The 16,479-nt window shown below is 43.8% G+C and overlaps 1 protein-coding gene across 1 annotated transcript in view; it reads right to left on the reverse strand.

The window, feature by feature from the left end:
- The window catches only part of KLHL6 (kelch-like family member 6), a 66,221-nt gene extending 51,821 nt beyond the window's left edge, over window positions 1-14,400 (reverse strand). Inside the window, exon 1 of the mRNA XM_011945802.1 lies at window positions 14,049-14,400. Within this exon, the coding sequence (XP_011801192.1) occupies window positions 14,049-14,341 (293 nt within the window). The 5' untranslated portion in view covers window positions 14,342-14,400. The remainder of the gene's footprint in view (window positions 1-14,048) is intronic.
- Window positions 14,401-16,479: the final 2,079 nt, after the last annotated feature.

Raw genomic sequence — 16,479 nt, forward strand, 5'->3', positions numbered from 1 at the left:
TGAACCTGGAAGATGGAGGTTGCAGTGAGCCAAGATCACACCACTACATTCCAGCCTGGGTGACAGAGTGAGACTCCATTTCAAAAAAAAAAAAAAAAAACAGAGAGAGAGATAATACTATGCAATGTTCCTTAACTGAAAGCCTGCTAATCTTCAGTGGTACACTGGAGGAGCATGGGAGGAATGAGGATTTTCATAGCAGTTACTAAGAATTATCTCCCCCTCCATCCCCAGGCCAATCTGCTAATGAGACAGACATCATCTGCCAACCCAGCCTGCTATCTCGAGTTTTAAAGACACTGCTAGTCACCTGACACTTTCCTAACTTTCCCTAATCTCTGTTCTCTTCTGTCCTATTTTTTGTGTTGTGTTTGCTATACACAACAATACCATAAAATTCCACCTTCCAGGAGTTATCCACTGGGCCTCTGCTTCTCCCATAATTCCCCCAACACCAAAACGCCCTTGATACTCAGCCGTCTGTAAACCTGAGCTTACTCTACAAGACACATGATCTTTTCAATCCAATAAGGTCTTACTTGACTCTGGACCTGAATCATTATATGCAAACCTGCTGAGTGTCTATTATTTATTATAGATCCCAGAGCATCTCTTCAGAAAGGGCTGTGATGCAACCTCTTAGTTTTGGTTTGATTGTGTTTTAAAGCCATAGCACGAGGCCGGGCATGGTAGCTCACGCCTGTAATCCCAGCACTTTGGGAGGCTGAGGCAGGCGGATCACCTGAGATCAGGAGTTTGAGACCAGCCTGGCCAACATGGAGAAACCCCATCTCTACTAAAAGTACAAAATTAGCCGGGCATGGTGGCACCCGCTTGCAGTCCCAGCTACTTGGGAGGCTGAGGCAGGAGAATCACTTGAACTTGGGAGGTAGAGTTTGCAGTGAGCTGAGATCAGGCCATTGCACTCCAGCCTGGGTGACAAGAGCGAAACTCAGTCTCAAGAAAAAAAAAAAAAAAAAGCCATAGCAGTATCAGCACTCTTGTAATTATTGTGTCCTTAAAGTTTTCCATAGAAGTTAAATATAATAAAAGAATGCTGGCCTTTACAGCTGGCAGAGGACTTGTAGTTTGCCTAAATGATACTCTTTCACAGCAAAGGAGACTTATATTTATACGGAGATGGGTTTACCAAAAGAATTTAAGAAGGCTTTTACAAAAGAAGCAGAAGTATCATAAAACACAAAACAGTAAAAATAAAAATAAGAAGACAAGAATTAAGGAATTAAAGTGGAAGGAGAATATATCACTGAAACCAAGGCTAAGGAAAGTTATCCCATGGAGCTTCCTGACAGCCACAGCAAAGGCAAAAGTACGACAAATTGGCTAATAAGAAAGTAAAGCAGTGTTCATTATCCCTCTTTAGCGAACTTTATTTTTCCTTTTGTCCAGCATCTCTCCATATCAGGAAATGTTCTTCTCCCCACCCAGGCCCCAAATCATGTGGCTCAGGCAGGAACTCTCATGTCATTACAGACCTCTCCACCTTTCTGTCTTCTGTTCGTCTCTTTCTCTCTCTCTCTCACACACACACGCACACACACACGCACACACACACACACACACGCATGCACACACAGCTCTTTGGCCAAGGGTGGACTCCTAACCTAGGCTGGGCTGATCATTGTGCCCCACCTCCCTGGCACAGTGATTAGCCTAGGACTGGGTAACTGAATGGAGCTGAACCAATCAGAGTCTTTCCCAGGGGTTTTTCAAGCCACAGGTAGAGAAAGTCCCTCATTTTCCCTCTAGAGCCAAGGCTAGGAGTCTCATAGCAACCAACGGGCAAACCCCCAACAGTGCGGCAGAAGTCAACCTGAGAAATCCAACCTGAGAGAGAAGCAAAGTGAGGGGTGGAGAAACAGCACCAGCGCTGCGTGCAAGGGCCTGGTTCCCCTTCTCCCTGGGCTCTGCTGCACCCCAGCCCTCCTATGATTTGACAATGTGACCAAATACCTTTCTCTTTGCCTAAGCTAATTGACTTGATTTCCTATCCCTTAAAACCAAAAGAATGCTCACCAATAAAGGAACATGGAGCAGCACAAATGGATGCTGAGCTCATGGCAGTTTTACCAAAAACACAAAGGCTCTGCATGTGGCCAGCTCTTCTCATGGACTGTTTGGTGTTTACCATGTTAGATCCTTGTCCTGAAAAAACGTTTTCATGGAGAGACAGTTGCATATCCGTGGGTTTGATGCAGGGATAGAGCTTACAACTTGAGCTACGAATGATGAAAATATTTCTCTGTTGTGTTTTAGTTGGGAAGGTTTTTACAAAGCCTGGCATGGAAGATTATTTAAAATTGAAAAATAGATTTTCTAATCTTGATTGAAATAAGATCCACATGCTGTAGACACCAGGGGTAGGTGTGACAGAGATGACACTTCCTTGAAAAATCAAAGGACCTGATCGCACTTCTGCCCTGGTGCAGAACCCCTCTCCCCACTCCCAGTGCAAAAAAAAAAAAAAAAAAAAAAGGACTGCAAGAGTCACATTGTATGCATAAGAGTCACATTGTATGCATGGCACATCTATATGCAGGTGGTCACATGAGCAACTGCTTGAATCCAGAATATTCTGAGGCATTTTGGATTTTATAACTGTTCCTTCCCATTTTTCCTGTGATAGCCACATTTGATCATCTTTCCCTTTTCTAAAGTTGCACAATAGCTTCCCACCCAACTCTGTGAGGACTTCCTGCTCTGGCCAGGATGCTACTTAATCAGTGACTGGACTTGCAGGAGGAATATTCAAGTGTTTGTTCACTTCACGCATTTACAGGATGTCTGCTGAGTGCCAGCCATTGCAATGGCATCAAGGAGAAGAATACAGTAGTCAGTGCCTTCACATGGCTTGCATTTTCAACCTGCTTTTAGTCCACCCATGATGGATGATGCCTTCATGCCACACATCCCCACAAGTGTACCCAGGACTACTCACAGTTTTGCAGGGAGCAGGGGAATGAAAGTGCTAATAATTACCTTCTTGCCTATTTGGGTCTCAGGATCCAGATCTCTGATGCCTTTGTGACAAGGGTCATGGAATCCCCTCAAAACTGTGTAGTTTTCATGGTACTTTAACATCTATTCTGCTCCTATTGCAGGCCTAGCGAATAGTTTTGAATTGGAAGCCGGTGATACCAAGAAGCCCGGACGGAGGAGAGCCTGCTTGGGTGGAGGCAGGACGAGCAGCAACAGCCTCCGGCTTCCAGAGACAGCCCTGACAGCAGCACCAGTGGCTGCAGCTGTGCAGCTGTGGCCCCAGCATTGTACAGCAGCAGGGAAGTCCCCCCTACAGGAGTCCTGGGTGGCTTCGGGCTGTGGTCCTGTCCCCTGTCTGGCCTCCCTTGCACCTGTTTGTCTTCTGGGTTTGGTTCTCCAAACTTCTGGGGATTTTGTGAGTTCCTACTATCATTTACATAAATTTCTCTTCTCAAATAAGCCAGAGTTGATTTCTGTTTCTCAGAACCAAGAAATCTGACTTATTACCACGCATAAAGTGTTGGGGCAAATAAATTAATAAATGAATCCATTTTACTATTTGCATTTCACAACTTGCTGGGATTGGTAGACATAAATTGTTAGCCTCACTCTGTTGTAGACATCGGTGTTGAGCCTCAGAGAAGCCAAACAATTCCTCCAAGATTTACATAGCCAACAAGTGGCAGAGTCTGGACTGAAATCCCAGTGCCATAAATCTTTTTTTTTTTTTTTTTTTTTCACAGAATCTCTTGCTCTGTCGCCCAGGCTGGAATGCAGTGGCATGATCTCAGCTCTCTGCAACCTCCGCCTCCCGGGTTCAAGAGATTCTCCTGCCTCAGCCTTCCAAGTAGCTGGGACTACAGGCGCACAACACTGCACGCGGTTAATTTTTGCATCTTTTAGTAGAGACGGGGTTTTGCCATGTTGGCTAGGCTGGTCTTGAACTCCTGATCTCAGGTGATCCACCAGCCTTGGCCTGCCAAAGTGCTGGGATTACAGGCATGAGCCATTGCACCCAGTACCATAAATTCTTTCTGCTGTACCAAGTTTCTGGTTCTAGCCGCAGTGATGTTTATTTTCAGAGCACACTATCTTTTCACCTTGCACACCCTGACCCTGCTTCCTTATTTCTTTTTTAACCCTTTGATCCAGACTGATATCCTAAGGCATGCTGGGTCATTGCTGCTACGGAGGCCTGTCACCTCAGCCCCCAGACATAAACTGGAATGAATGTTCCAACAGTATCCTGCCTTTGCATGTATGTATGAGCACAAGGAGGCTCTAATTTTTACATTTCCTCCTCATTTTCAGCTTATGTAGCCTACACTAGCAAAGGAGTCTTGGGGAGCTTAGGGATCATAGGAAATGACCTGTTAGCCACATTTCTGTTCTCTATGACGAGGCCTGTTTTCAGTTTAGACATCATGGGGAAACCACTCTTCCCATTAAAGTGAGCTCCCCCGAGGATAAAATGGACACCATGCTATCTACTTGATATTACGAAGATTGAATGAAATAAAAAGAATCCAGCAAAGTGCCTGAAAAAATGTTGGCCATCCATATTCCAAACTGAGAAAAATGCTTAATACAAAGATTACCACATCACATATAAAAACAAAATACTGGAAGCAATAAATGTCCACAGTGAGAGAATGATTTTCATATTATGCCTCTGTTGAAACTGGTAGCAATATAATAAATAGTCATTATGAAAAGTATGGAGCACCGTGGGAAAAATATTATAATGAAAAGAGGGGACAAAGCAAGATGCAAAATTGCATGTAAACTCTGGAAAGATATGCATGTGAGAAAAGGTAGACAAATAACACCAAAATGAAAACTGTTAACATTATCAGAAAGCCCCATAATCCCTTACCCAAGAATCTGGAAGCCAGATGTACTTTGCCATTCAGAATTCTTTGGAAATTAGCATATCTTAAATATTATATAGCACCTCCAGCACTCTTTAATCTAATGCATTAGTACTTCAGCAGTGAGTCTCCCTAAGTGGAATAAATGAAGACTGAGGTCGGGAGCGGTGGCTCACGCCTGTAATCCCAGCACTTTGGGAGGCTGAGGCAGGCAGATCACTTGAGGTTAGGAGTTCGAAAGCAGCCTGGCCAATATGGTGAAACCCCGTCTCTACAAAAAATACAAAAATTAGCCGGGCATGGTGGGCACCTGTAATCCCAGCTACTCAGGAGGCTGAGGCAGGAGAATCGCTTGAACCCGGGAGGTGGAGGTTGCAGTGAGCCGAGATTGTACCACTGAACTCCAGCCTGCACAACAGAGCAAGACTCCGTCTCAAAAAAAAAGAAAAGGCTCTGTAAGTAGCTTCACCTCAGTTCAGGACAGGTGCCCCGACCTGACAAGTGCCATTCAAATTGGATTTAGCCATGAAATAAGTTATGAAAAATTTTACATTCGTCAGCACTTTGGGAATTTTGGAACTGCAGATAAAGGATTATAGATATATAATACTGAAATATTCACTATCATATTGGTTCTGATCCACAATATTGGAAAATATTAAAAGTGGAAAATAAAGGGCCTGACCCTGGTGTTAAAATCATCGGTTTCACTTGAGTTCTCAAGTGTACCCACTGTGGCAGCAGCAATCCTCAACGCATTTGCTATTAGCCAGATTTTTAATACAGACCTACATGGCCTTAACTCATTTTTGTTTTTCTTGGCACTTATTCTCTTTTTAAAAAATTTTTTAAAATTTTACTTTAAATTCCAGGATACATGGGCAGAATGTACAGGTTTGTTACATAGGTATGCATGTGTTACGGTGGTTTGCTGCACCTATCAACCCATCATCTAGGTTTTAAGCCCTGAATGCATTAGGTATTTGTCCTAATGCTCTCCTTCCCCTCGCTCCCCACCCACCGACAGGCCCCGGTGTGTGATGTTCCCCTCCCTGTGTCCATGTGTTCTCATTGTTCAACTCCCACTTATGAGTGAGAACATGTGGTGTTTGGTTTTCTGTCTCTGTGTTAGTTTGCTGAGAATGATGGTTTCCAGCTTCATCCATATCCCTGCAAAGGACATGATCTCATTCCTTTTTATGGCTGCATAGTATTCCACAGTGTATATGTGCTTGGCACTTATTCTATCACCTGGACTCGCTGACTCTTTTCTAACATCTTACCCCATTACGGAGAAAAAGCTCAGGATTATGACATCTACATGTGGCTTAAGAGTAGTCTCTTGCTCCACTTTTCTGCCATGAAGTAATTGGTTAATATGTAATAATGATTAACAAGTGCATAGATTGTGCTCACAATACCCTTCCCATTCCTGGCCTCATGCCTGATTTTTGTAGCTGGAGGGCAAAGTCCTCTCAATGTAGCCTTAAGGAACCAGACCTAGAGACGGGGTTGCAAGACAGGAGTGAGAGTCCAGACAAGGATTCCAGCAGCAGCATCAACAAAGGACCTTGCTGTTGACTCAGCCTCAGCTTGGAAGCTTTTCTATGCATGTAGGAAGGGCCAGTCATGAGACAGGGCAGAGAAAAGCCTGATAACCCCTCCCCTCATCACTATGATTCCCCTCCCTCTGCCAACTCTGGGAATCACATTATGGCTGCCCTCACAGGTCACTGTCACTTATAGAGTGTGCCATATTTTGCAGTGAATTGGGCTTCCCAGATGGTGAGAACCAGTGGTTTAGATGGAGATCCGTTGGGAGATGGGGTTCTTGTGCACTATGCAATGACTTTGGTTTGGGGACATGCCCAAAAGCATTACACAAATGGCATTTTCTTAGTAGACTTCTAAAAGACATGAGTAGTCTTTTTTTTTTTTTTTTTTTAAGGCAGAGTTTTGCTCTGTCACCAGGCTGGAGTGCAGTGGCAAGATCTTGGCTCACTGCAACCTCTACCTCCCAGATTCAAGTGATTCTCCTGCCTTAGCCTCCCCAGTAGCTGAGACTACAGGTGCGTGCCACCATGCCCAGCTAATTTTTGTATTTTTAGTAGAGATGACGTTTCACCATGTTGGCCAGGATGGTCTCGATCTCTTGACCTCATGATCTGCCCGCCTCAGTCTCCCAAAGTGTTGGGATTACAAGTGTGAGCCACCGCACCTGGCTGAGTAGTCTTATAAAACTTAAAAATACGTTATGAATGTTAAATCAATGCTTCCCCAAATGTTTCTGCTGTGAAAATATTTGAATACCTTGATACTGGCTGTTTGACACTAAACATATGTTATAGATGACTTTTTAAGCTTTATTATCCCTTTTACTTTACTCAGTGTCAGCTATACATTTTTTCCTAACTTACTCATTCCACTCAAGACTTTAAATAAGCCCCCAAAGGGAAATACGTTGTCTGAGTTACTAATGTAGCCCCTGTTTACAGCCACCAGGTTACATTTCTAGGTTGACATATTCCCACTCCATGGTCATCTGACACTACAAATACATTGTTGAAACTGCTTTTTCTATGTGTGTGGTTGGGGTTTGAATCAGTTTGTGGCAGTTTGATCAGTATCCTAATCAGTTTGAATAGGATAACGAGTGGCCAAACAGGTTTTCTCCCTCATATAAAAAAATGACACAAGCCATTGGTTTCATTGTCAATAAAAAACTGAATTGTTACTGGGTAATAACAGCAATTTCTACAAACTTCCTCTGCATTTTCCTTGTTCTTTAGGGGAGTAGGTCTTTGCAAAAATCAGGGGTGATCACACACAAGAGAACAAGAAAGTAAGACCCAAGGAAATACTGAAAGGCAAGGCAAAGAGCTTAACACACTGGCGTCTGTGAATTTCTAATAGTAAAGTGAGCTCAATGTCCCATGACTGCATTAAAGCCTTCACCCCACCCCATCCCACCCCAGCAACCATTTGGCTCTTTAGTGCTTAACTCTTTTTTTTTTTTTTTTTTTTTGAGACAGAGTCTCACTTTACTCTGTTGCCCAGGCTGGAGTGCAGGGGCGTGATCTCAGCTCCCTGCAACCTCCGCCTCCCAGATTCAATTGATTCTCCTGCCTCAGCCTCCCAAGTAGCTGGGACTACAGGCGTATGCCACCACGCCTGGCTAATTTTTTGTATTTTTAGTAGAGATGGGGTTTCACCATGTTAGTGCTTGACTCTTAAATATGAATAGATATCTAAAGACTACCAGATATTTAAGTATAGCCTCTAAAATAAAAGACAGAGGCCAGGTGTGGTGGCTCATGCCTGTAATCCTAGCACTTTAGGAGGCCGGGTCAGGAGGATGGCTTGAGCCCAGGAGTTTGAGACAATCTGGGCAACATAGGGAGCCCTTGTCTTTAGGAAATAAATAAATAAATAGAATAGAATAAAAGAGACTAAACAAAGAGAAAAATACAGGGAAACAAATAGTAAAAAAACAAACAAACAAACACAGAAGAGTGTTTTTTAAAAAAATATAAACCTCAAAGAGATTAGATGAAAATATGACCACATGAAACAAGAACAGGATGTTATAAAAAGGAAGCTTCATGAATAAAATAAGAAAAAAGTCTTGGAAGTTAAAAACTGAGATTCTCAACAGGTTGGAAGATAAAATTGAGAAAAATCTTCCAGAAGGTATAACAGAAAGGTAAGAGGATGGACAACAGGAGAGAGAAGATGAGAAAGCTAGAGACTGTTATAGAAGTCCACATCTACTGAGTAAGTGATCCAGAAATAGAGAACAAGGAAAATAGTGACCATGTAATTACTGGGGAGTAATATGAGGAAATGTTTAGGATTAAAGGATGTGACTCTCCAGATTAAAAGGGTTTATCAAATGCATAGCAAAATGGTTGGAGTAAAACACACACACACACACACACACACACACCTCCAAGGCACATCATTGTGAAATATCAAAATGTTATTTAAAATCAAAGAAAGGCCAGGCGTGGCAGGTGGCTCACAGCTGTAATCCCAGCAATTTGGGAGGCCATGGTAGGTGGATCACCTGAGGTCAGGAGTTCGAGACCAGCCTGGCCAACATGGTGAAACCCCATCTCTACTAAAAAAAATACAAAAACTGGCCGGGCGCGGTGGCTCACACCTGTACTCCCAGCACATTGGGAGGCCGAGGCAGGCAGATCACGAGGTCAGGAAATCGAGAACATCCTGGCTAACACGATGAAACCCTGTCTCTATTAAAAATACAAAAAAATTAGCCGGGCATGGTGGCGGGCGCCTGTAGTCCCAGCTACTCAGCAGGCTGAGGCCAGAGAATGGCGTGAACCCGGGAGGCGGAGCTTGCAATGAGCCGAGATCGCGCCACCACACTCCAGCCTGGGCGACAGAGGGAGAGTCCGTCTCAAAAAAAAAAAATTAAAAAAAAAATTAGCCGGGCATGGTGGTACACGCCTGTGGTCCCAGCTACTTGGGGGCTGAGGTGGAAGAATTGCTTGAACTCAGGGAGGCTGCAGTGAGCCGTGCACTCCAGCCTGGGCAACAGACCGAGACCCTTTCTCAAAACAAAACAAAAATATATGCAAGGCCTTAAAAATAACCTCCTATGGGCGGGCGCGGTGGCTCACGCCTGTAATCCCAGCACTTTGGGAGGCCGAGACAGGCGGATCACGAGGTCAGGAAATCGAGAACATCCTGGCTAACACGATGAAACCCTGTCTCTATTAAAAATACAAAAAAATTAGCCGGGCATGGTGGCGGGCGCCTGTAGTCCCAGCTACTCAGCAGGCTGAGGCCAGAGAATGGCGTGAACCCGGGAGGCGGAGCTTGCAGTGAGCCGAGATGGTGCCACTGCACTCCAGCCTAGGCAACAGAGCAAGACTCCGTCTCAGAAAATAAATAAATAAATAAATATAAGATTACTTTCCACGCACTCTTTCTTAGGAAGTTATTTTAGAATGTGCTCATCAGGGTAAGAGGAAGATAGGCGTTGAAGAGAGAAGGCTCCATTCAGCATAGCAGATAGTCCCAGGGAATGATGGAGAAGCAGCTGAATCCTAGCCAGCTTGCAAATCCAGGGAACATGTGTAAGATGATACAAGGCAGGAAGATTCTGAGGAAATGGAACTGGTAGATTCTTTGATGCACTGGACCACATGAAAGGTTTTTGTAAGGCTGTGAGCAAAAGACACGCCAAAAACAAAGCCAATGAAAAAATGAGTGAATTAATAACTTCAGGAAAGACAAAAAGGTTTACAAGAAAGAAAATGTTATCATTGAGCAATTTGGCTCAACAGAGAACAAGATTTTCATGAACATAATAATGTAAACTCTTGTTGTGATAACATTATGTTGAAAGATTACAGGGAAGGAAAGCATATGGTAAGAGGGTTAGGTAGAGATACTAAATCCTTATTTGAAATCAGTAAATGATGTCTAACACAGAAAAATCAAGAAAGAGCAGCATAAGTGTATTTTGCAGAAATATAGAGCTAGTGTGAGAAGAAAAAAATAGAAATTGGTGCATGAGACTGGGTGGAGGAGGAAAGAGGAATTTTTGTTTTTCATTATAAGCCTTTAAATACTATTTAACGCTTTGTTTACTATTTGCATATGTTTAATAAAAAATAAAATTTAATTATAAAAAGATACATGAAAAACAGAAAGGCAGTGAAGAGACAATTCACTAAAAAAAAGAACTGCAGATGCTGCCTAAATTTATGAAGAGATGTTTGATCTTATTAAAAATAAGAAAAATGTAAATTAAAGCTAAATTGAGATATTCTTTCTCATTTATCAGACTGGTAAAAATTCAACAGTTGGATGACACCCTCTTTTGGTGATGCTATGGGGAATGCAACATGATTCAACCCCGATCAAGGAGAAGTTGCAATAACTGCTAAGACTGCAGATGCATTTGACTCAGCAAACCCCCTTCAAGAAATGTGTATGAAAAAAAACTCATGTTTCAGGTTATTCATTACAACTTTGTTTGTGATAGCAAAATGTGAATTAGAAATGGTCCAAATGTCTGTCCATAGGGGACTGCTTCATAAACTATTGTTGGTCCCTTAGTGAAAAGTATTTATTTTCTCAATGAGTAAAGGAAAAAATATGACCTAATTTTACAACCAGCTTCCAGGCCCTCGGAAGCACAAAGAGCTGTGTTGAAAGCCTCCCAGACTGGCTGGGCGCAGTGGCTGACGCCTGTAATCCCAGCACTTTGGGAGGCCGAGGTGGGTGGATCACAAGGTCAGGAGATTGAGTCCATCCTGGCTAACATGGTGAAACCCCGTCTCTACTAAAAATACAAAAAACTAGCCGGGTGTGGCAGCACCCAGCTACTCGGGAGGCTGAGGCAGGAGAATGGCGTGAACGCGAGAGGTAGAGTTTGCAGTGAGCAGAGATTGTGCCACTGCACTCCAGCCTGAGCAACAGAGCAAGACTCCGTCTCAAGAAAAAAAAGACTCCGAGACAGAGAGACTCTCTGACCTCCCAAAACCTGAGCGTAAAAAGAACCCCTTTCAAAACCTTAGATGTGAAGCGAGAGAGGCAGTGAGACCATGTCAGATTTAACATCAGCCCTAGGTCTAAATCCCAGTTTGGCTACTTTTTATTCGCCGTGACACTCTAGACTTTGGTTCTTCATCGGTAGACTGGGGATAGGACTCCCTGCCTTGTCAGGTTGCTGTGAGGGTGGAGTGGACGACAGTGTGTGATACGGAAGCTACAGGGCCTGGCCCACAGTAAGCGCTCCACAAACAGGAGTTGATATGAATAGTAGCACCGGAAAAAAGAATCCTGTCTCCAGGACAGTATTCATTGTAGAAGGAAAGTCATGTTGGAAATCCCAAGAGAAGAAGCAAAAGTCACTGCTCTGAAGAGAAGAATTGAAGGAATTTCCTCTCATGACTAGGCAGTTTTGGGAGAGGCTCTGTATACACAGTCAGATGCCTACGCCCTCATGTTCTCCAGCTTCTCATTGCCATCACCTCCCCGATGACCGGCAGAGACGTTCCCTAAGCATCCTAGATCAGCAGGACTGGAAGGACCCGAGCCCAAATTCCCGTTTAGGACAAGAAACCCAAAGACCAGAGAAGACCAGTGATCAACTCAAGGGCACACAACCAGCAGGCTTGGTCCACAGCCAGGCGCACCCACTAACAAAACTGCTTCCAGATACGCATTTATGATAGCAAGGGATACAAAAGGATAAACCTAAATGTGCGTCCCCAGGACATTGAGCTAACCTGACTTTACTCACTCCTGAGAGGGGCCGCAGTCAATGTGAAAGCATGTGATCAAGGTTGGTGGAGAAAGTAATGTGTTTGTATCAACCCATTTTGATGGCTGTGTTACACTTACATTTTACACACTTCCCGTGGAATGAAGCCCCAAACCTAGTGGCAGCTTGCATTGCAGTAACAAGGATTTCTAGAACATACCCAATCCCTGCTCCAGCACTGACCAGATATGTAATGCTGAGTTTTCATTTCCTCATCTGTGAAAGGAGGTATCAGCCACCTTCATCATGCTGTTACAAAAATAAAATCAGATAACTGTGTCTGTCTGGCGCACAACAGCCACTACTTCTCTCAAACCCAGATATCTCCTTGTCTTATCAACACAGGAGACCTAATGAGTCCCACAGCAACCTGCTGATCCTGCTCTATGAATTACAAAGAAAAGTTTTCCCCCAAGCACCTTGAGAGAGAGAGAGAGAGAGAGAGAGAAAGAAAGAAAGAAAGAAAGAAAGAAAGAAAGAAAGAAAGAAAGAAAGAAAGAAAGAAAGAAAGACCTTCCATAATGCTTTCATAGGTTAATCGTTTTCAATTTCCTCAGCCAGAATCAAAAGTTAAGAATCTCATTAAGAAGAATTCTAAGGGTATTTCTTTTCAAGTTCCCAAATACCTTCTTCATTATCCACATTGCCCTTGCAAGCTGGTTCCCCCATGTCCGTGCTGATATGGAGAACACCGAATCCAGATGTATTCACTGGGTTCCCGGCACTATACAATTCCTACCCCAGGGACGTGCTCATGGGAAACACTCAATGAGTCATCCTTATCTGAACCAAGCAGAATCAGGAAAAGAATTCCAAGAAAGATATATTGAGCCTCTACTTACTATATGCTAGACACTGTATAAGACCCTTTTCACGCTTTTGTTTAATTATGACAACTCTGAAAGGTGATCATCGTTGTCCTCACCTTACAGATGATGAAACAGACATTCAGAGCACTTTGTGATTTGCCTAAAGTTTCACTGTCGAGAAGGAGCCAGGTCTCCTGACTTCAGGTCTTCCCACTATGAGACCACCAGTTTATTGTAACTAGAGGCCTCTCCCCTTTAAACCATCTTTGTAACTGCTTTCCCTTTCCCCACACTGCTTACACACACAGAAGCCCCTAATTTGTAACAAGTCATTTGATAACTCCAAAAGAGGGGCCACATCCTTTTTCTCTATGTCTGTTGATTAACAAAGACAGCATTATGTTTCCAACACATTAGTCAGACAAAGGGGGAAAAAAATCCCCATGACTAGAGTAATTTTCCATCCTTTGGAACAAGGACATATACACAGAAGGTTTATTATAGAATGTAAACATTGGTTTTAAATGATGCCAATCTCTCTTTTAATGTGGCCTAAATCCTAAAATGTAAAGTGTGATAAACCAGGCGCAGCATCTCACACCTGTAATTCCAGCACTTTGGGAGACTGAGGCAAGTGGATCACCTGAGGTCAGGAGTTCAAGACCAACCTGAACAACATGGAGAAACCCCATCTCTACTAAAAATACAAAATTAGCTGGGTGTGGTGGCGCATGCCTGTAATCCTGGCTACTCAGGAGGCTGAGGCAGGAGAATCGCTTGAACCCGGGAGGTGGAGGTTGCAGTGAGCTGAGATTGCGCCATTGCACTCCAGCCTGGGCAACAAGAGCGAAACTCCGTCTCAAAAATAAATAAATAAATAAATAAATAAATAAATAAATAAATAAAGCATGATAGTGTCCTTTCTTCTATTTTAAGTAGACACACGAGCCTTAATATATATGTAAACTATAAACATCAAGGCCAACTCTTTAAGATTGGACTCTCACACTAACACACCTCTTCCTTGCAACTTGCACCCAATTTAACTCTGGTCCTAGGCATGCTGACCTGAAATAGTTGCTGGCCGCGGCAAGTACCACGCGGTGGCAGGAGAATTCCTGAATGTCCACACACAAGATGACATCTGTCAGAGCGTTTTCCATTCGCAGGGTCTCCAGGCCATTCTGAAGAATTAAGGAGAGTCCCGCGTCGTCAAATTTGACCTTTTCCCCATTTAGGATCTCCACCAAGTCTCCTCTTTTCTGGGAGGGCTCATCAGTAGAAGGTGCCAGAGGCCCTTCCAAACTCTTCTCAACCACGTCACCCATGGTCCAGGCGCCCCTTTGTCCTGCCATCAACATCGAGACTGAAGGAGCGCCCAAGTGTCAGGCAGGCCCCATTGCAGAAGCTGAGCGGATTTCCTGTGCAGGGCCCTCCACTTATCACCAGCTGTCACACACACATAACAGGAAGTCTCGCACTTTCTCATCCTGTTACTACAAATGCCAGCAACTTCTATTCTTCTTCTTTCTGTGAATAATCACAGGGTTAGAAATTACTTAGAATAGGTGTGTGGGAGGGGGCTCTGGAAGAGGAGTGGCCTCTTAGAGTCCACTGTGAGTGCTGTGTGTTTATTTTGGTGCATCTCCCACTTCATATCCGTGAGCAGGAAGCCTCCGGTGGTGGCTATTACATTTGTACTCCTAATGCTATCAATAACCCGAGTTGTCAATGAGGGGATGGACAGGAGACATTCTATAATCCTCCCACTTCACAATTGTACTTCTAGTGGCTCAATAACCCAAGTCGTCAATGAGGGGATGGATAGGAGACAGTCTATAGTCCTCCCACTTCCTCCTCGCAGGCGTCTGAGATCCCACAACGATCCAACAACCGTCCTTTGTAAACTTTGGAAACCCCACTTATCCCTGACATTCTCATTTCTGGAGACACAGCAGAGAGTCAATCTTCATCCTCCTCCTTACCCAGGGGAAAACAACGTCATGGCAAACATTCATGTCTTCCCCCCACTGAAAAACGTCTATTGTTTCAGATGTGCTTTGGGGGCACAGAAGAAATGGTTTCCAAAACTCGGTCACTAGCATCTTCTCAGAGGATGAGTCAGGGTAGGTCTACACCGAATTGCCACAGCACGTCTCAAATTAGCCCAGTGTCTACGGACCATGCATCTAACGTTGGATCCTGAAGTATTTTCATTACCTTTGCAGATCTTAGTTAAGTAGTAATAACTGTCATTATTAAAATCCCATGATTTTAATAGGAAGTTATAGGAGCGTATTAGTTAGTGTTCTCTCACACCCAACAGTAACGCTTTACCAGGTTGCTAGGTATTTCTTAGCCCAGTAAACTTGACATCTAAAATTAACCATCACAATTACAGTCATACCCAGCATAATGATATTTCAGTTGATGATGGACTCCGGAGAGACAGAACCAAAAGGATACCTAGAGAGGCATAGCGGAGGGAAATTATTAGGGGAATTGGCTCACATGATTATGGAGACTGAGAAGTCACATGACAGACTGTTGCGAGCTCAGGTCGAGTCCGAAGACCTCAGAACCAGGGAAGATGGTATAACTCTCAGTCCAAGGCCAAATGCCTGATAATCCAGGAAGTGGGGAGACTGGTGTTAAGTCCTGAAGTCCAAAGGCAGGGGATCCTGGAGTTTTGTTGTTCAAGGCAGGAGATGACTGTATCCCAGCCTCAGAATAGAGAGACATGGACCATTCTTCTGTTTTTGTCTTCTCTGGGCCACTGGCTGATTGGATGGTGCCCACCCACAGTGAGAGTGTATCTTCTCTACCGAGTCCACTCAGACTCACTAAGCTCTCCTGGAAACAACCTCACAGACACGCTCAACAGTAACGCTTTACCAGGTTGCTAGGTATTTCTGAGCCCAGTAAACTTGACATCTAAAATTAACTGTCACAAGTACAGTCATGCCCAGCATAATGACATTTCAGTCGATGATGGACTGAATATACAACTGTGGTCCCATAAGATTATAATGGAGCATATAAAGAAACCTGACAGCCGGGCGCGGTGGCTAACGCCTGTAATCCCAGCACTTTGGGAGGCCGAGGCAGGCGGATCACAAGGTCAGGAGCTCAAGACCAGCTTGAGCAACATGGTGAAACCCCCGTCTCTGCTAACACTACAAAAATTAGCTGGGCATGGTGGCATACACCTGTAATCCCAGCTAATCAGGCGGCTGAGGCAGGAGAATCGCTTAAATCCGGGAGGCGGAGGTTGTAGTGAGCCGAGATTGTGCCATTGCACTGCAACCTGGGCAATAAGAGCGAAACTCTGTCTCAAAAAAAAAAGGCAATGGAAAAATAATGCCATTCATGATGGTAATAAAACATATGTAAATGCCTAGGAATAACAGCAACCAGCAACATAAAGAAAACTAACAAACTTTACTAAGAGATTTGAAAGAAAACTTAAATAAATATACCAAGTTCCTTTATGGAAAGA

This window comes from Colobus angolensis, unplaced genomic scaffold (genome assembly GCF_000951035.1).
Source record: "Colobus angolensis palliatus isolate OR3802 unplaced genomic scaffold, Cang.pa_1.0 Scaffold245, whole genome shotgun sequence".
Lineage (NCBI taxonomy): Eukaryota > Metazoa > Chordata > Mammalia > Primates > Cercopithecidae > Colobus > Colobus angolensis.